General features: G+C 36.3%; 2 protein-coding genes across 2 annotated transcripts; both read left to right on the top strand.

The window, feature by feature from the left end:
* Positions 1-993: 993 nt before the first annotated feature.
* Positions 994-6,127, top strand: LOC104900507 (WEB family protein At5g16730, chloroplastic). Its single transcript, XM_010687929.4, has 3 exons — positions 994-1,337; positions 1,929-2,136; positions 2,654-6,127. Exons 1-3 carry the CDS (start codon positions 1,321-1,323, stop codon positions 5,801-5,803), a joined length of 3,375 nt encoding a protein of 1,124 aa, XP_010686231.1. The 5' UTR covers positions 994-1,320; the 3' UTR covers positions 5,804-6,127.
* A 3,447-nt stretch (positions 6,128-9,574) lies between these two features.
* LOC104900669 (cellulose synthase A catalytic subunit 8 [UDP-forming]) lies at positions 9,575-25,146 on the top strand. The gene is made up of 25 exons (XM_048635708.2): positions 9,575-9,862; positions 10,804-10,900; positions 11,906-11,967; positions 12,069-12,125; positions 12,935-12,994; positions 13,766-13,822; positions 14,104-14,146; positions 15,299-15,376; positions 16,301-16,628; positions 16,746-16,896; positions 17,053-17,141; positions 17,717-17,731; positions 19,543-19,778; positions 20,051-20,130; positions 20,249-20,306; positions 20,397-20,550; positions 20,996-21,262; positions 21,363-21,708; positions 21,803-21,940; positions 22,227-22,352; positions 22,452-22,664; positions 22,823-23,066; positions 23,160-23,359; positions 23,541-23,894; positions 24,334-25,146. The coding sequence occupies exons 1-25, from the start codon at positions 9,758-9,760 to the stop codon at positions 24,919-24,921; spliced, it is 4,146 nt and encodes a 1,381-aa protein (XP_048491665.1). The 5' UTR covers positions 9,575-9,757; the 3' UTR covers positions 24,922-25,146.
* Positions 25,147-25,714: the final 568 nt, after the last annotated feature.

The following is a 25,714-nucleotide window of genomic DNA, read 5'->3' as shown; positions in this document are numbered from 1 at the left end:
ATATTTTCCCAAATGTAACTCATAGCATATACTCAACTGTCTCATATGAAAAAAAAAACATGTGAGATATTGTGTAACCAGTGCGTAATTCTAAGAATATTTACGTATGAGACTACGTGATGATCCCATACTGCTTATATATTGGACCTAAATCAAGCCCAAGGACCACCCATCTATTTATAATTTCCTTACTTTATGTTTAGAATTGTTACAAAATCATAAAAAGAGGGATTTTATTTGTATTTTGCTATTCACAAACCTTAGTAAAATTGAACAATGTCATTTCAACTTTCAAGTCAATCAAAGCACAAACTAGCACATGCCAAATCATAATATGCTCAAACACATGGACTTGTGCCAAGCTCATGCCATGACTGTACTTACTCAGCACCAAGCAACCAACCCATTGCCATCTTCACATCAAACCCCTAAATTCTCTTGCAAGGAAGCCTCTAAACAAAAATACTCATCTAATGCAAATACACTAATAATTCTCACTAAGATAAATACCTTTTAAAAAGAAACTAAGATAAAATCAAAACACAATGTCACAACTTAAACCTTCTTTTTCCAATTCAAAAACAAACAAACATGAAAGTGACCCACAGTATCCATCTAAATTCATTTTACTAAAAGTACAATGCTCTTTTTTTTATTAAGAAAGATAATGATCCGAAAACCAACCTCTGCTAGGCTACTAGCTCTGCATGTTACAACAACTCAGAGCTGAATATAAGGCTAAACAACTCAAAATTAAATGCTTTAACATATTGTTAAGAGGAGGATTCAAACACTCGACAATGTCTTCAAATTCGAAATAGTATCCCACTAAACTACCACTAAAAAAGTTTCATATCATCCCATATATTTCTTTCTTTAACTTTATAGTAAATCCTTGAGAAAAAGAACATAAGAATGGTCTAAGGGTACTTTTGTCAATTCACTAAACTGCAGAGCAGTAGTGCCCGTAGTGGGCACCGAAGCAGTCATTAGACAGACAGACAGTGAGAAACTGAAAAGGAAAGCAGCACAACCAGGAAAAGAAAGAAATTTGAGAGAAAAAAAAAATCTTCTTTTTTCTTTCTTATAATCTTAGAAAAACACATCTTAAGTCATTTTTTCTCTATTATGATGAAATATTAAAATCCACACTATTTGCATTATTTCTGCAAATATTTCATCCAATTTTTCTGCCTTGCAAATGTTAGAAATTTAGCACCATTTTTGTCATTGAAGAAGGAGAAAAAGAACTTTTTTTTTTAAATTTAATTTAGTTTTTCTCCAAAAAAAACTGCTTTTAATTTGACTTGCAGAGCACCCATGTCTTCCAAGTCCAAGTGAGTAGACTTTTTTTTTTTTTTTTTTTTTTAGTTTTCTCTTATTTAGATCTGATTTGGGTTCTATTTATTTTCTTCTTTATTGCTTCATTTCTTCATCTAATTGTTTTTTTAAAAAAAATTGTTTCATTTTACTGCATATATCTTATTTTTGAAGTTAATTTGTTTGTGGGTTTAGTTGATTACTCTTCATTTCTGCTGATTATCTATATTGCCATGAAAAAATCCACTAAAGAAGGTATTTTTATAAAAAAAATAATCAAGATGGGCAATTTTCTATTTCTATGGAAGATTGTAATTGGTTGTATGTTCATTTTTTGACATTTTTTGATGAAATTTGATGATAATATGACTTACCAATTCTGAATTTCTTGTAAAGAATGGAAATTTTGAGTTGGATCTACCTTTCATTGACCTTTTCTGAGTGTCCTGTAATATACATGGGTACTAGTAACTGATCTTAGTGGCATTCTTAATTTTAACAAATTTTTAGTTCTTGTAATTCTATTGTGTTTACTCATTTTTGGTAAATTCTTTTGCTGATGATCTGCAATTGTAATGTGTAATGATCACATCATGTACTATGGGCAGATCTGGTGTATCTGATACTCCTAGCAGCAAGCCTGCACCAACTACACCTAGAGTTGCCAAGTTAGGTAAGGCAGGAACACTTAAATCAGATGCTGATTCACCTCTTCCTGTTCAGAATTCTCGGCTTTCGATTGATCGAACGTCGCCACGCTCTGTTACTTCGAAACCGACCATTACTCGAACGTCTGTTCGAGTTTCAACACCAGATGTATGTTAAGCTGATTCCCTGATCTTTGAATATTGGTGTTTGTTAGTGTCTGTTTACAGAATAAGGTGTACTTTGTGTGTTGCTTGTATAATCTTTACATACATTACTATTATAAGTATGTGATGCCAGCTTGCTTGGTTGGTAAAGTCTTGTGGCAGTAGTATGCAAGACTTGGGATTGAATCTCGTCTATATCACTCCTTTTGTCGCTCTCTACACAAAAAGAAGTTATTATCATAAGAATGATAGTTCAGAGTTTGAATGGTTGCAATGTAATATGTATTTGTTTTTGCAGTTTTGTTAAAGTCTAGATTCTATTTTTTGCCAATTCCTTACGGTTTTCTTTTGAATTTCTGGGTGTACTTGCACGGTCCTGTTATGATTCTTAGACCTGTTTATTTCTGTGGGAATAGTAGTTTTGTACCTGATGTTGATTGGGGATTGGTAGAAAGGAAATGTGTTTTAATGGGAATTGGTATGTTGTTTTTAATGTAAGTTCTGTTTTTTTGTTGTTTCAGAAGCTACAGCCGCGTATATTTAAGCCTTCAGAGTTGCAGGCGCAATTAACAGCTGCCCAAGATGATCTGAAGAAGGCAAAAGAAAAGTCAGCTTTGGCTGAAAAAGAGAAGAATCATGCGCTTAATGAGTTGAAAGAGGCAAAGAAACAAGCCGATGAGGCCAATCAGAAGCTTCAAGAGGCTTTGGTGGCTCAAAAGCGAGCCCAGGAGACTTCAGAGATTGAAAAATTCCGAGCTGTTGAACTGGAGCAAGCAGGAATTGAGACTGCGCAGAAGAAAGAAGATGAATGGAAAAAAGAGTTAGAAGCTGTGAGGAGCCAACATGCCATAGATATGACTGCTCTGCTTACAGCTACTGAAGAGCTCCAAAGTATTAAGCATGAGCTGGTCATGGTTACTGATGCCAAGAACCAGGCCCTTACCCATGCTGACGATGCCACCAAGATCGCTGAGATTCATGCCGAGAAGGTCGAAGTCCTCTCTGCTGAGCTTGCAAAGTTGAAGGGTTTGCTGGAGTCAAAAGATGATATTGGAGATTCTGAGAATGGATTAGTTGCAGAATTGAGATCAGAATTGGGCTCTTTAAGGCAAGAATTAGAAAGGGCTAAGAGCTTTGAGCAGGAACTCAGCGAGAAAGAAAAATCTTATGAGAAGATCGTGGCAGCTTTGAATTCAGAGCTGGAAACTATTAAGGAAGAGCTTAGCAACGCAAAGACATGTGAACAGGGCTTGGTTGAAAAAGAGAAGTCTTATGAAAAGGTCGTGGCAGAACTTAAATCGGAGATGGTTTCCTTAGAAGAAGAGTTCAGGAAGGCTAAGAGTAGAGAACAGGATTTGACTGAGAATGAGAAGTCTTACGAAAATATCGTAGAAGAACTTAAATCACAGTTGGGTTCTTTACAAGAAGAGTTTGAGAAGGCCAAGGCCTTCAAGCTAGAGTTGATTCAGAAAGAAAAATCCCAGGAGACAACTGTTTCTCAGCTACAGTTGGAAATCAGTTCTTTAAATGAAGAGCTTGTAAATGCGAAGAATTTTGAGGTAAAGTTGGCTGAAACGAAAGCTTCCTACAACCAGACTGTTTTGGAGCTCAAGTCAGAGATAGATTCTCTTAGACAAGAGCTCGAAAAGTCCAAGAGCTTTGAGGAGGAACTGGTTGAGAGAGAGAAATCAAATGAGAAAACTGTTAAGGGTTTTGAATCGGAGATTTATTCTCTGAAGCAAGAGCTACAAGTTGCTAAGGGCTTCCAGGAGAAGTTGGTCCAGAAGGAAGAGGCTTATGAGCAGCTACATGTAGAGTTGGAGGCTGCAAGGATGGCTGAATCTTATGCATTGAACTTACTAGATGAACGGAAGAGGAGAGCTGAGGAACTGGAAAATAAGGTGGCAGAATCACATAGATTGGAGAGATCAGCGTCGGAATCATTAGAGTCGATTCTGAAACAACTTGAAGGAAACAGTGACAAGCTTCATGATGCAGAATGTGAAATTGCAGCTCTTAAGGAGAAGGTTTCGTTGTTGGAAATCTCACTTGATAATAAGAAAGGGGATCTGGAGGAATCAGAACATCGTTTCGAGAAAGTAAATGAGGAAGCTAGAGAAGCAGCTAAGGAGATAGAATCACTAAGGTCTGAGCTTGAAACCATGACGGAAGAGAGAGCTCAGGCTCTGGAGTATGAGAAGCATGCAGCTTCTAGTGTTCAGGACCTGTTAGAAGAGAAAAACAAACTCATTAATGAGCTGGAAACCTTGAAAGAAGAAGAGGAGAAGAGCAAGAAAGCAATGGAGAGCTTAGCTTCAGCTTTGCATGAAGTATCTGCTGAAGCAAGGGCGGCCAAAGAGAGTTTGTTATCAAGTCAAGCAGAGCATGAAAACTTTGAAGCTCAGATTGAGCATCTGCAGCTGGTTCTGAAAGCAACAAGCGAGAAGTATGAAGCCACTATTGAAGATTCAAAACGAGAGATTGACCACCTTACGAGCACAGTGGAACAATCCAAGATAGATTTTGATGTCCAAATGGAAGATCTGAAGGTGGTTCTGAAGGCATCTAATGATAAGTATGAGAGCATGCTTGATGAGTCAAAGCAGGAGATCAACTATCTCACAGAAAAGATGGAACAATCAACATTAGAGCATCAAAACCAAAAGGCTGCATGGGAGGTAAAAGAGCTGGAGCTGAAGAACTGCATAAAGAGGTTAGAAGAAGAAAAATCAGTTATCGAACGGTCAGGGTTGAATCACGAGGACTCTAAGGCCGAGTGGGAAGAAAAGGAGCTCCAGCTTGTGAATAGTGTAAAAAGATCAGAAGAAGAGAAGTCTTCAATGGAGAAAGAAATAATGAGGTTGGTGCACTTGCTTAGGGAAGCAGAGGAGAAGGCTAATGCATCACAGGAGGAAGGATCTCAGTTGAGGAGTTCACTCAAGGAAGCAATGTCAGAAACAGTTTCCCTAAAGGAAGCCCGTGATGATGCCCAGGCTGAAAGTTTGAAGTTGAAGGAGATTGTGCATGGTAAAGAAAATGAATTGCAAAATATCATTAAAGAAAATGAGCAGCTCCAGGCTGCAGAAGATGCAAATGCCTGGAAGATAGAAGAATTGACCAAATTGCTTGAAGAAGCCAAGTCATACCAACAAACCCGAGAAAATGGTGAGCTCTCAGACAGTGATAAAGACTACGATTTGCTCCCAAAAGTGGTCGAGTTTTCTGAAGAAAATGGACACTCTGGTGAAAATAAGCCTAAGATTGAGCTTCTACCCCAGCAAACAGATGTAAGTGAGAAGCAATCACCTGCTGAAATGAGCAATGGTGTTAGTGAGGGAGCTCAAACGAATGTTTTATCTGGGCCCGAAAATGGGAATGGTCATCCCACCGTGGCAGAGAATAAAGAGAAGGCACAAGATGAAACTCCAGAATCTGAAGCAAAGATGTGGGAAAGCTACAAGATTGACAGAGATTTCTCAACAGAGATGGAAACAGAACAAGGTTCTTTGGACGACGAAGTTGATTCCAAGGCTGAACATGCTGAGACCCTTGATCAGAATAACGACCTTCCATCAGATAACAGTGCAAACTCTGACTCAAAGAAGAAGAAAAAACCTCTATACCGGAAGTTCGGAAATCTACTCAAGAAGGGGATTAGCCCCCAAAAGTAGGTATTTTAGGGACTGCAAGACAGCAGGTAAGAATATGTTTGTTCTTTAGCTTCTTTTTAATATGGGGAAGTATGAAGAAGCTTGTATTATTTCTAGATTCTTTATTTCTTTTTTCTCAAGGTTGAGCCCCCCTAAGGAGTAATGAGTATGTGATGTGTTTTCTTATCCCTTGGTTTGACCCTGTGGCTTTGTATTGGACAGAAAGGGATTATAAAATTTGTTCTTAATCAAGATGTTTATTTCTAGTAAAAGTGATCTGAGTACTACTGTCATTTCACTTCTAGGCTTATACTTATATGATAGTTATATGATCATTTGATTCAATGTGATGAATTGGTACCAGATTTTCTGCTGTTGTAAGCATACTACGTACATCTGATTATGAGTCGTATTACATATTGATTCGATGTGATGAATTGGTACCAAGTTTTGCTGTTGTAACCGCGCTATGTACATCTGATTACGAGTCGTATTACGTATTTTGTTATTTGTAAATGACTAAACACAGGATGTGTTTCTGTTGTATACTGTATATCCTAACTTCCTAAGAACACCTCTTCCGGACTCGCTCAGTCCCTGGTGACGTTTCGTGTCATTTCGAATTTATTCTGTCGTTTTATAATTGCTGTGAAAGAAAAGGAAAACCAAAAGATGGGGATATCATGCTCCTTCACTGATCAAGTAATACTGTAATATGACTATATGAGCAATCATATCCAAGGAATATGCACCTTGGTCTGCAGAAGTTTGTTGGTGCCATATTTTGTCTCATATAAGTGCCAGAGACTCAAAGAAAGCCAACTTATGGTGCAGTTTTGCTGTTTCTCACTGTTCAGAAGTCAGAACATACTAAGGTAGAAAACAATAATTCTTCTGAAGGGTAGAAAACAATAATTTTGTTCTAGGAAATATTGTACTTTGATATATGATAAAAGTTGTTTCATCCTTGTCCCACAAACCCACTTGTGATATTATTGTGACAGTAGATTGATCAATGGTTTTACACAGACAAGTCAGCAATAATGCATAATTGATGATTCAAAGGTTCATAAATGAAATTGTTTACGAGCACAGTGGTATATATTGCTGCTGTTGTAATTTCTTTGCGGAAATTGAACAGGCGAGCAAAGGGGATCGAATCCCCACTGTGACCCTCCTAGCTTCCCCCTTGACCCCCCTAAGGAGTAAGGGGGAACCGTGAGGTCTATTTGAGAAAGGAACTTTTTAAAGAGTTAGCTTTTGATTGGAATGAGGGGAAGTATACAAGAGTAATGAGGTTTACAGTAAGAGAAAATGTGTAGGTGAAGGTGGTGATGCTTGTAACTTGTAAGAAGCTGCAGGCCTTATTCACTTCACCTAATTTTTACCTAACTGAAATGGTTAATATTAATAAAATAAACTTTTACGGATTAAAATTGATTTTTATCGAACTTTTTTTTACTGATTAGCATTGATTGAATATTTCATTTTTCACGTTTATCACTATGCTTCTTTGAATGTCAATATCTCTAATTGTGTTAAGTAAAAATTACGAAAAGTTAATATTGGGAATCCTTTTCATTGAGCGAATCTAACAAGATCCCTGTTTTTTCTTATATAATGATGAGAGATAGCTTAGCAAAGTTGGTTGACAAAATACCAAAAACAAAATGTTGGAAGTATTAAAAAAGCTATGTACATGTTAGTTTGTGCTATCTTTAGCTAATTGTACATCTTGGACTAAGGTCTTATATAGAATTATAGTTAGCTAATTGTACATCTCGTTCTTACATAAGTTATTTATATAACTCGGTATAAGGAAGACAACATCCTATAGAAAAGTGATAAAACACTAATTGATAGAGCGTAGCTTTCCCACTATTAACCATAAATATATATATATAGGGGTAGGATCCGCTGAAAACAGCCCTTAGTCTGAAAACTGAAAACAGGGTAACTTTTACCACTTTTAGGGTAACTTTATATACTTTAGGGGTAACTTTTGTCTGTTTTAGGGTAACTTTATATATTAAGGATAACTTTATATATTTCAAGGGCAAACTTTATATATTATAAGGGTAACTTTTAGTACGTTTAGGATAACTTTATTATGTCATAATTAATTTTCATCTTTATAGGATAACTTTTAGTATTATAAGGATAACTTTGAGTATTATAAGGGTAACTTTAACTAAGAGTAACTTTAACTAATAGTATTAAAGTAACTTTTAAGTCTTGATATCCTCCACCTTCTTCTTCAACCTTCATCTTCATCTTCTCCAACCTTCTTTTTCTCCCTCAACTCTCATAATAAAAAATTAGGATACCAAAAATCTTTGCTTAATTTCAGATTGAATTTTGATTTCCTAATTCTAAATTTTCGAGATACTTAATCTTCAATTAAACCTAAAATCTGAAAAAAAAATTTGAAAGCTTAATTAACCTTCAATGGAGGTCTTCCTTCAATGGAGATTGGAAAATGCTGCAAAAAAAGCTTCACTTAGCACGATCTAGAAGAGATAGCAACAGGAGAGAAAGTATTTGGTAAAATAGAATTGGGTATTGCTCTAAAGGAATTGGGTCCACTAAAAAACAGAGGATGTATATCCCACAAGATTCGTCTGTGCTCCTATTGCTATGTTTCTTCACTTTTACTCTTGCATAAGTTCAGGTGGTTGTATCATAAAATAGGAGAAATAGAACAAAATTTACCAAATAAACTGATGTTAGTCAAAGATCATACTGTTCACCGTAAAAATAAACTCTAAACTTCAAAATAAACACAAAAAACAGTTCTTCAAGATTGAACTCTCCTCTGAACTTTCCCTACTGACTACTGTCCACATTGAGTCCTCTGCTTCTGCCACAGACGATCAACAACATTGTCAGCATCACCCTGAGCACGGACAAAACCCGAGAGAACGAAGGTTGTTGCATCTCCTCTGAATTGGGTATTGCTGTTTACAAGAGAGAGGGAGAGAAAAAAAAAATAGAAGCTAAATACTTGTGTCCATAGGATAATAATAGACGGCCCAGATCTTTTGTTTTCAGTTTTCAGCTTTATGGGTGTTTTCACAAGATCCTATTCCTATATACATATATATATATATATATATATATATATAAATATTATATATATTATATATTTATATATATATATATATATATATATATAGGCAGGATCACATGAGAATGCTCCTTACACGAGAAATGAGAAAAATCTCAACCACACGATTGGTTTAGAGTTACAACACTTATTCATTAGAGTTATATCCCTCTAAAAAATTTTGAATTCAAAAAAAATTATTTTTTTTTTAATTTTTTTTTCCAAATATTTTGGTTTTGGAGTTACATCACTTTTTCATTAGAGTTATATCACTTATTCATAAGAGTTATAGCGTGTAAAAGTCATTCTCATTTTTCATATAAGTATGCATTCTATATGAACTCTTCTATATTATTATATATATATATATATATATATAATATATATATATATATATATATATATATATATATATATATATAAATATAAACGAAAATTTTGAAAGCCAACTTTTTTCTAATCTCTCAAAAAGAAAAAACTTATTATAAGAGCCCCATATTTGAGTTTTTCGGTCAACTATTTTCCTAAAAATATTACTACTATTATTATAAAAAGTTAATAACCTATGTTTTTGTATTTGACACACTAGTTATTTATGAAAAACCCTTATTTATATACTATTTGAAACACTTAGTTATCTACAAATCAGAAAAAAATCATTTATTAATATTGTACTTCAAAATGATAACACCAAATACAACGTAGTGATTAGAACTTTAATATATGAACTTGAGGTCGATCAATACGAGTCAATTTGTGCTTTATCATTCCTCTCCCATATAAAGGAATAAAAAAAAAAACCAATTCCCCAAATCACTGCGCGCGTTTCTCTCTCCTCTCTCTAGTATCAATCGCACTAAGCTCATTCCATGGAGGTTTCACAGATTCCGAGACGACTGAAGGGACACACAGCAACATCTACCTGCTGCATCGCCTCTCATCAACGCCCTGGCTTCATTGCCACCGCCGGTGAGGTACTTTCTCTCTCCTCTCTCTCTATTATCTTCTTCATCTTCATCTTATAGCTGTTTCACAATCTTGCCGCTGATTTTTTTTTTTCTTGTTTCCGATAATTGAGCTCGATAATCGTATTTACATTCCTCTCTCTCCATGAATATCTCTTTGTGATTTACATTCCTTCCAAGCTCTTAAAAATTGTTGAGAAGTAACCTAATGTACTATTTTTCTCAGCAAAACTAGCATTCTTATAATCTTGACATTGTAATTCTATTTAATGTCATAACCTTTGTTTGGATTTGGAAAAGTCAGTAATGACTGTAAGCTTAAAGCTTTCAACATGCCACACTTTACAAGAACAAAGGTTGCTGTTTCATTATTGGTGTCAATATGCTAGGTTCTGAACATCTACATTTATTGATTTTGCAGAAGATTGTTCTATGATAGCTTATGTTATAAGTCTTTATATACATGTCTTTATCACCTATTGAAAACCGTACATCACTTTAATTTTAATAGTTGATTCATAGAAAGAAATATATAATTAGTCCATTTCTAAGAAGAGATGGCTAATTCGTGTAAGGTGATTGTGGAGATTAATATATCAATACTCAATAGTATGGCTGTACGCCTGTACCTGGGATAGGAGTGCTACTTTGTTTTCTGATGATCTTCTTGAGCTCAAAGTTCAGAGTCTCTTGCATGTTTTTGAGCCTCTTTTGGTTTTGAGGTTAATTTAGGTAATATTGATGCCTCAAGTATCAACGTGAGGTTTCCTCCCATGTCGACTGTCTTTCTTGCTAATGCTTGTGTCAAACGGAGTCTTCAATTTGCATCTACAAGAACTGAGGAGTTGTGTTTGAACATCTACATTATCTAAGATGTTCTGGTTCATGTTATAGTGGTGTTTGTTGTCTCAATTGTATGATGCTGGCATGCTGCTAATTTATGACAACAGGATGGTTGTGTGTGCTTGTTTGACTTGCGATGCAAAGCTGTCCAACTAGTCATGAAGCTAGGGAATGACACTATTTCGTCGTTGTGTTTCAAAGAAGGTATGTTTCTGTAATCCTTCTTTCTTCTAATCTCTGGTGACTGGATTTTTCTGTGTGACTCTCCCTTAATTGCCCTTGTAACCCCCTTTTACATGAATGGAATAGAAATTTTTGTGGAAATACATGGAGGCCTTTTATTCCACGCACTTGTCTCCTTCCCCCTTCCTAGTTCCTAGACCTCCCTACTTTTTTTATATCCTATATGGCAGAGCTGGGGGTGGTTGGGGGGGGGGGGAAGGGTACTGTTACTGTTACTGTAGAAGAGTATTCTCTTCATCTTTTATTTTCTTTTTAGTGCTCATTTAGGTTCCTTTAGAATAAGTATGATGGGGGTTATTTGGGACAAAACATAAATCTACTTGGGTTTAGAATTGGTACAACCCAAAGTCATTGTTTTCTTTGTTTTCACAAATCAATAGAGTAGCTGGGGAGGTCTACAAGAAGATAGAGAAAAAGTAAAGTAGAAGGGTGAAGATGGGAGAGATATCCGTGAATGATGCCAACTAGACGTTGGCAAAACTGTGATGTACCGGAAAGGGTCATACACAAATTCTTGTTGGTTAGTCCCCTAGTATATTTTGTAGTCTAGCGAATCTGAGTAGTATCATCAAGTATTTTCCTCAATTGTTCCAAACACTCTATGTTCTTAGACTACAGCTTGGATGATTGCTGTCACTTAGATTTCTGCTGTTTTACCTGAGGATTGCAGGAATAATGCTTTAATTACTGATACCTATGATGGTCAAGTTGGTATTAGTTGGTTCCATGTTCTTTTTTTTTTGTGATTATTATTATGCTGTATATGCCCACAAAAACAAGCTTATGCTGATATCAGCTCTATAACTCAAGCTCTTGTATCGAGGCCTTGCATTGAGGCTCTAATGGTGCATGGGAAGTATTATGATTTCTATCTTGTCCAAGATTGTTTCAGATCCTAATGTTGTGTTCTTGAGAGGAGGCAATAAGCGATGTCATTTATGTGCTGTTTATTTTTGAATGACTTAGGGAATGAAAATATGATATACCTTTCCTCTGGGACAGAAGTCAGATGCTTCGACATTCAAATGGTATTAATTATGTGAAGCCTTTGTGCATTGAACTTTTCTCGAATTTTTTCTTTCTACTTCAATTTTGCACAATTGATATATCTGAGGCCTTGATCTTTTAGGCTTCTCTGGAGAAGCCCTTGGAGTGTTACAAATACAACAACGAGGAAATAAACCAGGTAAGACATTATTATATTCACAAGAAATCTTTCAACTCTTATCTTAATTTTGAAGATTTTAAATAATATAACGACTCAGCTTTTGATTGAGAATGATTTTTGTCACCGAAGAAGTTAGCTTGCTTAGCTCCTACAGGCTACAAGCTCTTTAGAATTCATCAAGAAACTTGAGTTGAACAATGGAGGGCCTAAGTTAGAATTTTTCTAAGTAGTACTAGTTTGTGCTGCTAAGATATGTTTGAGGATCAGACATCCTCATTGGTCGCTCCCAACGGTTCCCCACGCCAAAAGATGAGGCAAAGAGGAGAGCGTTGTTTTAAGAGTACTGAGAACAGTTTTCTGTCACTTCCAAGTTGCAAGTTCCAACCACATTATGATGTGCTCGTCATATGCTTAGAGAGATCTTAGCTGCAGTGTCTTGTTGGATGATGGATCTCCTAGTAGGTAAGGAGATTAGTTTCATTCTTGAAGTGTACAGAACATAGGGTAACGATACTCAAGTTCTAGATCCGTACCCTGATTACAAAGCCATAACATCTTGCTATCTGGACTCCCTGAGAGTTTTACCTTGCAAATTACATGCTTTAATTCAATATTCTTTGCGGGTCTTTTATTGATCACTTTGTGACTTACACCAGTCTTATCATTTCTATGCACTTAGTGGCTTGAAGTTTGCTTGTTAAGAGTATATTATTTGCTAAAAGTGCAAGGAAATAAATTCAACTAAATATTTTCTAGTTGCAGCAAATATCATGATTCTACATGTTTTAGTCTTGGCACTGTAATACATAAGTTATGTTCATGTGCAGATATCATGCAACTCAAAATCGTCCTTTCTAGCTGCTGCAGATGATACTGGTGATGTGAAGGTATTAACTTCACTTATTTTAGTAGATGAAGGTCGTATTTCTTGCATTCATGAAGGATGTATGATAGTGTAGTCTTTATGTTTTATTTCTTGTTTGGTTTTCTCCTTCTGTATTCATAACAAGCTGTCCCTTAGTTCTTTTGACTATAAGTAATTTCCTTAAATGGTGCTGGATGAGATCTATGAATCCATTTAGCCCATTTTACCATTTGGTGTAGATTTGACTGTGTGCAAGATCTCAACTAGTCAACTTTGTTGCCACATGGTTCATTTGTTGATATCTTTTCTTGCTGATGGTTAAAAGTTGTGAATGCATAGTTCACCTTCTCTCAAAATTTTCGTAATCTTGGGAGCTTCAATCCTTTATATGTCGATATATATATGAGGATTTATGAAGTGAGTAACAAGCCAATGAATTGTTTCAAACAAGTAACACTGCGTCTGGAAAGAAACTGACGAGTTTGACAAAAGGGATTAAACGATCAATAAGACAAAAATGGCAGGAAAAGGACATTATTCATTATCTTGCGATAGAAGCTAATGTTGCCATGTCACGAGTCATTAACTAAATATTTATATTTTTTTAAGTTGATTGCCGTGCGCATCTAGCATTTTAAATGTTAAGTAATGCCATATTGGTTGCTCAATACCTGATTAGTCATATTATTTCAGGTATCTTCTGTTGCTTCGAGTCCTCTTGTAAAGCCACAATGCTTATCTTCCATTGTTTCTGCCTCTACAACTCAACTTTTGACAATGTTACCCATGACAGATAATTGATATCCAACGGCAATGCCCTTTCAAAACATTGAGATCTGGTCATAGTAGTGTATCCTTATATCTTTATATGGAAAAGTTTTGGTTCCTTTGTCTCATGCTTTTGATGACACAGGCATGCATGCTTGGAAAAAGCTGTTATCTTCTGTCTAGGCACTAGTTGAAGATTTTGGGATGATATTCGTATCTGGCAAATTTATGTTCCTTCTATATAAGTTGAGCTCCCATTTTTTGTGTCACTATATTGCCTTTCTTCATTTTCCTTGCGAAATATCTGTGATACAAATTGTGTGTAGAGCTGTTTTATCTGTGGCCTTGACATTGCATATCTAGATATGTAGCAGTGTACAGTTTGTTCCTTGGAAGCCTTGGGAAGGTACATGCAAATCTATACCGGATTGGTGATGTAGTGGCTAGCCACCTTGTTACTTGATATGATAGATCATCTTCAGATTCGTTGCTCATCGAGGAAAATGCAAATCTATACCGGAGCTGCTGCTTTATTTACTCTAATTTTTGGTCTTGGATTTTTCCACTAGTTGGGTAAAGTATATATATGAGAAAGAAGCTAGCCATTGAAGACCCATAACCTTTCAACTATTTGATCATACTATGATCTATTAAATGATATAAGATTCTGGATTCTTGGGCACTTAGGAAGCTAAGCTATGTAGTGTTAAAAGATTTAAGTTGTTTGTATTAATCTAGAAGTGGCAAAAGATAAGTCTTCATGGTAAATACCCGATTTGCAGTTCATATTGTGTAAATAGGAACATATCTAGTGATAAGACCAGTCTTTGGATATGTATGAGTCTGATGGATGTTTAATACCTGGATGGGGGCAATTGTTAGATTTAACTGGAACAATCGTTCGTGAGTTTGTACTTGTGAACACGGAGGATCTGCTAAGTTTAGAACAAGTAAAATGTTTGAAAATCACAGAGCCACTTTTAAAGCATCTGAGACTTTTAGATGGTGATGTGAAGCTACAATGGGTTTTATTTGCGAAGCCATGGAATGAGCAAAGCTGGCCTTGAAAAAGGAATTGAGTTATTATGAAACCTATGAGATGACCATTGATGAAATTTAGAAGCCTTTGTATCCTCCCAAAGGGCCAACCTCTTATAATGATGTTCCTTCCATTTAGAGGAAGTACGTGTATGAGCTTGGTGAATTGGGGGTGAGCGAATCAGTGTAAAGGGATTTTTGGATGCTATTAAGGTGAAAGAGTGAAATTGCGAAAGAAAAAACAAACAGAAAGGGAATTGAGGGTTCTGACCCCGTTCCGTTTCCCGAAAATCCCCAAACCCAACAGCCCCTAATAGCTATTTGAAAGACCATCTTTCATGACATCTTGGATTGCAAGTTGTATAATCATCTTTTTGCTTAGAAAATCATGTTTTAGTGTCAAATATTTGATGATTTATTTCTCTTGACCAATGAAAGACAATTGCATGCTTTTATTGCTTCTTGTTGATTTCAAACATCTTCCTATACCTAACACTTTGTTTCTCTTGCTCCTTGACAGTCATTACCGGCGGTCTGGATTCCAAAATGATTATGTGGGATTTCTCCAAAGGACGCCCATTCCTTGTTGTGGACTTTGGTACTTTTCTTCTTATCATCCCAATTTTAAATTCACTGATTTGTCTTTGTAATCTATCATGGTTCAATGGCTCAATGCACTTCTCATTTCTGTTCTTTAATTCTCTACTAATTCTTGGTATGATCCAGGGAGGTAGACTGAGTGACACTTCAGAGTCATTCCTTGTCTATACCGAGGAAGCATGTGCGTTTTGCCTTATTTGGCCCCATTCCACTTATTATCCAGTTAGACAAAGTTACCCCCCCCCCCCAAGTTCTAAGTAAGCAGAAAACATGTGACTTGTCAGCAGTCAGCACGGACTAAAGGTCTCTAGCCTCTTACTCTGTGGCTGGTGATTTTCTTAGTGAGCTACATGATATGCTGAGTACTTGAGGCCTAATGGTGGTGCTGGCCTGCTGGGTATGAAAGTGTTGGTCTGATGTCATAGCTGTTAACTCCTCTCAGCCCCTCGCCTTTCTCTTTGGGTCGCAACAATGAGTGTAGTTGCTAGGAAGAGGCGAGAGGGGTTGAGTGTTGGTGCTTGCTGGGATGGAAGCATGAGATGATAAACAGACGGACTATAAAGCACAAGGACGGATAGTAGGTGACTTCTTGCGTACCAGGGACGGAGAGTCCCCCTATATGCTTTCCCTTGTGATCATTATATTTGAAATTAATCGTCTTTAAATATCCCAACTGATGAGTCCTCAGCTAACAGTCTGTTCCAAAATTTTATGAATTTTTGATTAATTAGTTTCCTTACTGTAGTAAATCTGCCTTCAAAGTCCTTGCATGCTGTAACAGACCTTGTGTTTAGTCATGTGAGATGTGAGATAACAACTCGTTAAGCCAGTTTTCAGAATTGAAGATTATATTGCAGTGTAGGCTTCCATCTGGACTTACCCCTCCTCAAATGCATAATGTGGAGATACGATTCTTTCTCAGGGGACCTGGAGGATAGAAATAGAAGTACCGGACAGTTTTGCAACCCAGCTTTCATCCATGCTATAGCTGTTCCCGAAAAAGACATGTTGGACAAGTTAGGGAAGGTATGTGCTGTTGCAAGGGGAGATGGTATCGTCAGCTTAATTAATATAGAAGCAGAACTTGCTGCTGTTAAGTCAAAAGGGGACCCCAAACCTCGCAGGAATCCCCAAGCCAGGTCAAGTAATGCTGCTCCAATCCCAGATATTGAGACAAAGAACCAAAATGAGGTGAAAAGGTTGCATTTTGATTTCACACACGGAGGTCATACAGCAGCTGCTTCTTGCGTGTAAGTAGTTTATCTTTCTATCTTGTGGAGATCCAAATGTGAGAAGTACCTCTGACCATAAAAGTGGTAGAATCATCTTTCTATGATCATAATTTTTTTGTTAATCTGAATTCTCAGGACATTCTCATCATTCGGAGAAAGAGGGAAGTTTATAATCTCTGGAGGAAATGACAAGTCAGTGAAGATCTGGGATTGGTCTCGATATCTTGACGAGACACAACCAATCGCAGACGTAGTTGCTACTCCCAGTATTAATATGCCAAAAAAGGTAATACATCTTCCTGTAATTGTCATTTTTAGGTCCAATTGAATTCATTTTTCTTCAAGGACGAAAATATGGAAACAAAAAGATTGGAAAGATTGTTTTCTTTTTCACTTTGCCTTTTCCTCCAACATACCTCAAAAGGGTTGCTATTCTTGACAGGTTAACTGGTTGTGTACTACCCCAACTGATTCAGAAAACCTTGTTGTTTGTGACACATCCAAAGTGGTAAAGGTGTATACTCTTGCTTAAGTCAAGCCGTTTACATCTAAATTAGTGGTATTGAAGCCTAGACAAGAAATCAGCTGCATCACAAGAGTTTTGCACTACTTGAGTTTGAGTACGCCTTTAATGCAAATAAAGCATCAAGCATCGTTCTGATGTTGAAGCAATATTTCGATCAATGAATGCCGATGGTTAATTAAATAGTTGAATTGAGATATGGCAGCGAAGCTGGCATTGCTTTCCCTGGAAGGATCAAGTATTTTGCTTAATACCACTAAAATGACCGTTTCTGCCGCTACATAAATTATGTATGTATGTAAATCTTGGGTCTTGACTCTAATTATTTGGTGCCCATTAAACTTAGTTTCAGACTTACTGTAGTAGGTGTGGTGAGGTTTCCCTTTTTATAAAACCTTGAAAGGTTACTTGAAAATAAATTGCTGCTATATCAGGCTTGTGTGAGCTTTTAAAATCCTTTGGTAGCTGTTGAACTTCAATCGATACAACACCAACTTTGATATGTGATGGTTTACTAGTTTATGCTTTATGCCGAATGTGAAGTGCAAGTTTGATTTCGTGAAATGTGCTTTTTACCTAACAGTGCAGCTCTTGCAAGGTCTCACCTTTTATTTGATTTTGTTTTTTGTAATTAGTAGAGGGACACTCATAAGAAGTATAAAATGATTAGATTGATAATATTTGTATGAAATAATCCATTGAAAGACATTAAATACTATCTCCGTTTCATATTAATTGCAACAAAGAGTTATTATTTATGAGAGAGAAAAAATTACTTTGTTGCAATTAATATGGAACAGAGGTAGTAAGTAAGTATGAGAAATTTCTAATACGGTACGGAATAGAAACCTCATCACACCTATTGCAATTTAATGAAGTGCAATTAAGTACTCCTTTTTTTTTTATCTGTCTTACTTGGAATCTTGATACTATTCATCTCTAGAGAGGATCTTCTCAATTTATAAGAAAAAATATAGTCATGTGGGGTTTTGTTTGATTTGTCTTAAGCACAGGAAAGTGAGAAGGATAAATAAAAATTGAGGGAGCATATCAATAATTTATTTCTCGTGCCAAAAATCAGATAACCTTTACGTTTCCATTTGCTTTTGCACAATTTTGAAGACAGAAATTTAACCTTAAATGATAGATATATTTAGTTTAATTATGTATTTGTATAACTATATAGTTATATTTTAGATGTACACATTAAAACGAATTTAACAAAAATTAACATTACTATCTTTTGTTGTATAAGTATTTATAGTCAAAAAAAAGAATGAAGTTTGATTTATAAAAATGCGAATGGGAAATCTATAATGACAAATGGAAGGAGTAGTTTATGATATATATCAGTAAGTAGTCCTTTTTCTTGGTTTAGTGATGCTTGTATTTAGGTAAATATTCTCATAGTTTTTGCACATTTTACATTTTGTTCATTTGAGCAAAATATGTGATAAATGTGCAAATTATGTGCCTTGGAGCATATAGTTCTAGGTGTTTCTAGGAGCACCTAATAATTTGTACAATCATGAGATGCATGTCATTTATAAGATAAGATACTCATAGCAACCTGAAAATCAAAGTGGAGACATTTTTCTAATCCCAATTTTATTTAACATCAAAATATTAGAGGAAAAACAGATGATCTAGTTTTGGCATATGTAGAGGGTGAGCAGGCAAATTTGCACAGAAAAAAGGGTGAAGCAAAATGTCTAAGAATAATAAGCAACCCAGCGCAAAATATAATCAAAAAATGTTAAATTTCTTTGTACTTATGACTTTATTTCAGCCTATACTTCATTTTTTCTAGAAATATAGCTAAAAAGTATTTACTATTGATCAAAGGATACAGAAGCTAGATCCAATGTTACCTAATTCGATATCTAATTCGCCTTTTTGAATTCACAATTCGTTCAAAATGGGTCAAAAATAAACCAAAACTGACCACAATTCATTTTTCTCGATTCGCGGGGAGATTAGTGAATTAGATAACAGTGGCTAGACTTCACATTCTTACTCTTAGTAGGACACAAAACTCTCTTTATCTAAATCAACTAATTTGGATATGAAATTATATCAAGAAATTAATTAGCTAAGTTGGGCCTTTTCAAAAAGTAGTTGATTAGTTAAAAGATGTACCCTTCCCAACTGAAAACCTTTTCCTTAAAACTCCCGCAATTTTTCAAACCTTACTAAGATGTTGCTTCTCATCTCTCTTTCCTAATATGTTCACCAAAATTTTTTGTAAAAAAAAAATGACACCAAACAAACAACTCAGACTATCCTACCAAACTCTGTGATACAAAAATTGCACAAAACTCCCTTCTCTTGCTCATAACCAACATTGCATCTTTCTCCTTCTCTACCACTTGTGTGAATTATGAGACTGTTCCTTTTTCTGATATAAAGAAGCAGCAAAACTTCAACCTGTAGACAGAGAACGAAAGTCGAAAGAAAACAGGAAAAGATGATGCATGCTGGTGTTCCTCTTTGTAACACTTGTGGTGAGCAAGTGGGATTCGACTCGAATGGAAATGTGTATGTGGCTTGCCATGAATGCAATTTCCCTGTTTGTAAGGAATGTGTTGATTATGAAATCAAGGAAGGTAAAAAGGCTTGCTTTCGTTGTGGTGCTCCCTATGAAGGTAAAAGTTATTTCTCCATTCCTTAATTCAGTATCATTTTTTTTCATTAACTACACAATTTTCATATCGGAGTTGAAGTAATAAGAGGTGTGATTATTAATGATGAAAAGTTTTCGGCCTAGATATTCATATCCAACTCCAAGTGAAGATAAACTGATAAACTTCAATATTGATATTCGTATTCTTCCTTAATTTGATAGACTAATAATCAAAGTTCCGGAGTATTTACCTGTGAAGTTCTAGATACTAATGTCATTGAATTATTCTTGCAGACACTTTAACCTATGATGAGGCTGGTGTTGACGCGTCTGTCAGTCATAAGAACACGACAAACCTTCCAACAAGTGAGCAGGTATTACTGCATTGATATGATAGCCATAAAGAGGAAGTCCTAGCACTCCTACATCAAAAATAAGTAGTAATAGGAGTACATATTATGAATATGAGCTGACTCATCTTGGTTGAAACAGAAGCAGGATCTTGGCTTACATGCTAGAAATATGAGCAGCTTCTCAACAGCTGATAGTGGTGAGCAATTCGAACCTTTTGCTAAGTTTCTAATATTGCATATCAGTGGTTACATTAGAGAATTAATTGTATTTTGCAAATTTCTATCAGAATTAAATAGTGAATCTGGAAGTGCAATCTGGAAGAATCGGGTGGATAGTTGGAAAGAAAAGAAAGACAAGAAGAAAAAGAAAGCTGTAAAGGAGTCCAAAGTTTCAAAAGAAGCTGATCAAGTTCCATCAGAGCAATTGATGGAAGAAAAGCCGTAAGTTACAGTAGTGAGATGAGCATGAGACGATATTTAGGAAGTGTATCAGAGAAGGAAAACCTTTAACGAATCATATGAATTCCTACTTGTAATCATATGAGTTAAAAGTTCAAGTTTTTGGAAACAATTTTTTATACATATTGCATCAGCAAAAGAATTCCTTTGGCATCCCTGAGTTAAAAAGGTGACAATGTACACTTAAAGGGTGCATGCTTTTCACGTGAACTCATCTGAACTGAACTTATTTAACCTGATTGGATCTGATTAACCCTAATTTCACCTTGTGTTTACGCCTGATTGAAGCTGACCATCCCTAATTAGACCTGATTAGAGCTGAAACTTAATTTTTTTTTTAAAGTTGAGATAACACACCCTGAGTTGGGAGTATACAAATTGAAGAAAAAGGAAATCCATGTATCTCTGATGTGTACTTATTTTATAGGTATGCAGAGGCTGCACAGCCACTTTCAAGAGTTGTTCCGATCCCAAGAACGAAGATTACCTCATACAGGATAATGATCATTGTGCGGTTGATCATTCTTGTACTGTTTTTCCACTACAGAATAACAAACCCTGTTGATAGTGCCTTTGGCCTATGGCTTACTTCTGTTATATGTGAGATCTGGTTTGCTTTTTCCTGGATATTGGATCAATTTCCTAAGTGGTGTCCCATCAACAGGGAGACTTTCATCGATCAGTTATCCTTGAGGTACTCTAGTGATTTATTACGTAGCCTTCAAGCCTGTCTGCTTGTAAACATATCTGCAAATGATCTTCTCCCTCTGTCTAATTATTTTATGTTTGTTCAGATACGAAAGAGATGGAGAACCTTCAGAGCTTGCAGCTGTTGACTTCTTTGTAAGTACCGTGGACCCCTTGAAAGAACCACCTTTGATCACAGCAAATACTGTGCTCTCCATCCTTGCTGTAGACTACCCCGTTGATAAAGTCTCTTGCTATGTCTCTGATGATGGTGCTGCCATGCTTACTTTTGAATCCCTTGCTGAGACTTCTGAATTTGCAAGGAAATGGGTACCTTTTTGCAAGAAATATGAGATTGAGCCACGTGCCCCCGAGTTTTACTTCTCGCAGAAGATTGACTACCTTAGAGACAAAGTGCAACCTTCTTTTGTGAAGGAACGCAGAGCGATGAAAGTATGGATCCCATCTTACTGTTTCCTGAAATAATGTTTATAGGACAATGACTTGTGAAGGAAGTAATCTCATGATGTGTATTTCTACATAACAGAGAGAATATGAAGAATACAAAGTGAAGGTCAATGCTTTAGTTGCCAAGGCACAGAAAACTCCAGAAGAAGGCTGGACCATGGCAGATGGAACACCATGGCCTGGAAACAATTCTCGCGATCATCCAGGAATGATCCAGGTTTTTGTACTAAGACATCTTTATTTATTGGATATTTTTATGGTAACCCTGTGCTTTAAGTTCCAAAATACTCCTATTTCACAACAAAAAGATCTCTAGGGTCACTATAGATAATTGTCAAGTATTTTCTGAATTTAGGGTATCTTTGAGAATGTTGAACAAGTGAGAGTCATTACACAAAAAAGTCTTAAAGTATAGGGTTACCATGTTTGATGTCCCTTATATCTCTGTTTATGATGAAATTGGCTAGTCTGACATATTCAATTACCAATATGGGACTTTCTAGGTTTTTCTTGGAAATACTGGTGCTCTTGACATAGAAGGTAATGAGCTTCCGAGGCTTGTTTATGTCTCAAGAGAAAAGAGACCTGGATTTCAACACCATAAGAAAGCTGGTGCTGAGAATGCTTTGGTAACTAATCTCAACCTTATCAAACAAGAATGGCCTTAAATTTCACCTTTTCGATGATAATCTTTTTCACACAAGTACATAACTGCCTTTCTCTCTCAGGTCAGAGTATCTGCAGTACTCACAAATGCTCCATACATTCTTAACCTTGATTGTGATCATTACGTCAACAACAGCAAGGCAGTTCGTGAGGCAATGTGCTTCCTGATGGACCCTGAAGTCAATCGGGATGTTTGCTATGTTCAGTTCCCTCAAAGATTTGATGGTATTGACAGGAGTGATCGATATGCCAATCGGAATATTGTCTTCTTTGATGTAAGCTGCTATATCTCACACACATCTATTGGAATGATGTCCTTACCTATTGATTATTGTGCTTGCTAGAAGAATTTCACAGCTTTTAGAATTGTTATATAACATACTCTATTAGTTATTGCTCAATTTGTGCTTGTCTTGTGATTCCTTAAACTCAGGTTAACATGAAAGGGCTTGATGGGATTCAAGGTCCAGTTTATGTTGGAACTGGTTGTGTATTCAATAGGCAAGCACTGTATGGCTATGGACCATCATCATTACCTACTTTACCCCAGCCATCCTCTTCTTCCGGCTGTTGCTGCCCTTCCAAGAAGAAACCTGAAAAAGACATCGCAGAGGTTTATCGAGATGCAAAGCGTGAAGATCTAGATGCTGCCATCTTTAATCTGAGAGAGCTCAACAGTAAGCTTACTTATTTTTGGTTGTTAAACACCAATGATTTCGAATAGAAATTACTAAATGGGAATAACACATTCTGTTTTATATGACATCCAGATTATGATGAGTACGAAAGATCAATGCTGATATCTCAAACAAGCTTTGAGAAGACATTTGGATTATCTTCCGTGTTCATCGAGTCCACATTGATGGAGAATGGAGGTGTTCCAGATTCTGCTAATTCGCCAACATTGATCAAAGAAGCAATACATGTAATTAGCTGTGGATATGAAGAGAAGACGGCCTGGGGAAAGGAGGTAAGATAAGTTGTTGCAAAACTATATTATCATACAAAATATTCAAGCCACATTGTAGTGCTCTAAATCTACTGAAAAAACTATGGACTGCTTAATAGTTAGGGTGCATACATTATCATACCTGAGTACATTATCATAGAGGATTATGGTTATTGACCGTCTATTTCGTCCATTTTGACAGATTGGATGGATATATGGATCTATCACAGAGGATATTCTGACAGGGTTCAAGATGCAATGCCGTGGTTGGAGATCAATATACTGCATGCCCTTAAGGCCTGCCTTTAAAGGATCTGCACCCATCAATCTGTCTGATAGGCTGCACCAGGTACTTCGTTGGGCTCTTGGATCAGTGGAGATCTTCTTTAGTAGACATTGTCCGCTATGGTATGGATTTGGAGGTGGCCGACTTAAGTGGCTTCAAAGATTGGCATATATTAATACCATTGTCTACCCGTTTACTTCCCTCCCTCTCGTTGCTTATTGCACTTTGCCCGCTATCTGCCTCCTCACTGGAAAGTTCATCATACCAACTGTAAGTATCCTGTGCATCTCCAACGACTAAAGTGCATAAGTTTCAACAGACAAGAACTATTAATAAAGTCTAATAATAGACTACCATAAGTAATTTCACTGAAGATGTGCTAGAATAGCTGCACTGAACTACTTTTAGGTAGTAAAATAAATCAATAATGTTTCTTTTTTGCAACTCTTTTCTTTCGATAGCTCAAATTCTACAAGTTATTTTTTTTCATTCTTTGATACTTGCTTTATATTTCAGCTGTCTAATAGTTTCTGTAATCAATATGCTCACCTGTAGAGAATATGTCTCATACATAGTGACATGTGTGCATTACTTGGTTCATGTGTGCATTACTGTATCAATAAAATTATAGTTTGCCCAACTTCTGCATATAAAACATTACATGAACGCACTGATGTTGATATATATCTCTTGTACTTTCAATCAACAGCTATCAAACCTGGCGAGCACGCTGTTCTTAGGCCTCTTCATGTCTATCATACTAGTCAGTGTCTTAGAACTACGATGGAGTGGAGTAGGCATCGAAGACTTGTGGAGGAACGAGCAGTTCTGGGTTATTGGAGGAGTCTCCGCTCACTTGTTTGCTGTATTCCAAGGGCTTCTCAAGATGCTAGCAGGATTCGACACCAACTTCACTGTCACAGCCAAAGCAGCTGATGACACTGAATTTGGAGACCTCTATGTTTTCAAGTGGACTACCCTTCTTATCCCACCCACCACCCTCATCATCCTTAACATTGTCGGGGTGGTGGCAGGTTTTTCTGATGCCATGAACAGTGGCTATGAGTCATGGGGCCCACTCTTCGGCAAAGTCTTCTTCGCCTTTTGGGTGATCCTTCATCTATACCCCTTCCTTAAGGGTCTCATGGGTAAGCAAAACAGGACACCTACTATTGTGGTGCTGTGGTCAGTGCTCTTGGCTTCAGTTTTCTCCCTTGTTTGGGTTAAGATCGACCCGTTTATCAGCAAAGTGGACAGTAAGAACATTGCTCAGACTTGCATTTCCATTGATTGTTAAGGAGCAAGCAATGCCATAATCATAATTTTGTGAACAGATAGGCAAATTCCCTACCAATATCAGTGGAAGATAAGTTTCTTGAGTAAATTTAAAGCAAATTGCACTTATGACATTAGGTGGGTGCCTCTTTCTTGTTTAGGGAGTTACTCATTAGACAGTATTTGGCATAGGGTGTAATACATTTTGATCAATACTTTGCTAAGACACGTTCATGATTTTCTCTGATGAAGGGGCCTGATAACACCAACTAAATTCAACAATCTTAAGTATCACTATTATCTCGAAATTATATACCGACTTTTTTTTGTGTAAGTTTTGTTCGTGTTGGTATATAGCTCCGTTTGGTTTGAAGGAAAATGTTTTCAATAAAATTGAATCTCATGAAAAATTAATTCCCGTGAAAACATAAATATAATTTAGTTTTTTTGGTTAGGTCTTACAAGATATGTTAAGAGTAAATATGAAAAATGGAAATGAATGGAACATGATGGACGCAATGGGAGGAAAAATGAATAGGTTACAAACAATATATGGAAGTAAATAGCTCCGTTTGGTTGGAGTATGATATAACAATCGTATTAGTAATTTATGAGTGACTTAAACCAATAATATTGGTAAAAATTAGATCGCAGATATTGACCAGTGATAGTATAATTGATGTTTGTATATTAACCAATAAAAAATAGGAAAAATTGATTTAAATAGTTCTAACTATGAGCGTCTTGACAAAATCAGTCTCAACTATCGTTTTTATTGTTAAGTCCCAACTTAAACCCCCTCCCCTTTACAATGG

This window comes from Beta vulgaris, chromosome 8 (genome assembly GCF_026745355.1).
Source record: "Beta vulgaris subsp. vulgaris cultivar EL10 chromosome 8, EL10.2, whole genome shotgun sequence".
Lineage (NCBI taxonomy): Eukaryota > Viridiplantae > Streptophyta > Magnoliopsida > Caryophyllales > Amaranthaceae > Beta > Beta vulgaris.
This window is presented reverse-complemented; position numbering and strand designations above follow the sequence as displayed.

What these genes read in the sequence shown, in the direction of transcription:
- LOC104900669 (XM_048635708.2), top strand. Translation starts at nt 9,758, where the DNA reads ATGGAGGTTTCACAGATTCCGAGACGACTGAAGGGACACACAGCAACA. An exon ending in ATGATACTGGTGATGTGAAG is followed by an intron (nt 12,995 to 13,765) that starts GTATTAACTTCA and finishes TACCCATGACAG; the next exon opens with ATAATTGATATCCAACGGCA. An exon ending in AGACGGCCTGGGGAAAGGAG is followed by an intron (nt 23,360 to 23,540) that starts GTAAGATAAGTT and finishes CCATTTTGACAG; the next exon opens with ATTGGATGGATATATGGATC.
- LOC104900507 (XM_010687929.4), top strand. An exon ending in TTCGAGTTTCAACACCAGAT is followed by an intron (nt 2,137 to 2,653) that starts GTATGTTAAGCT and finishes TTGTTGTTTCAG; the next exon opens with AAGCTACAGCCGCGTATATT.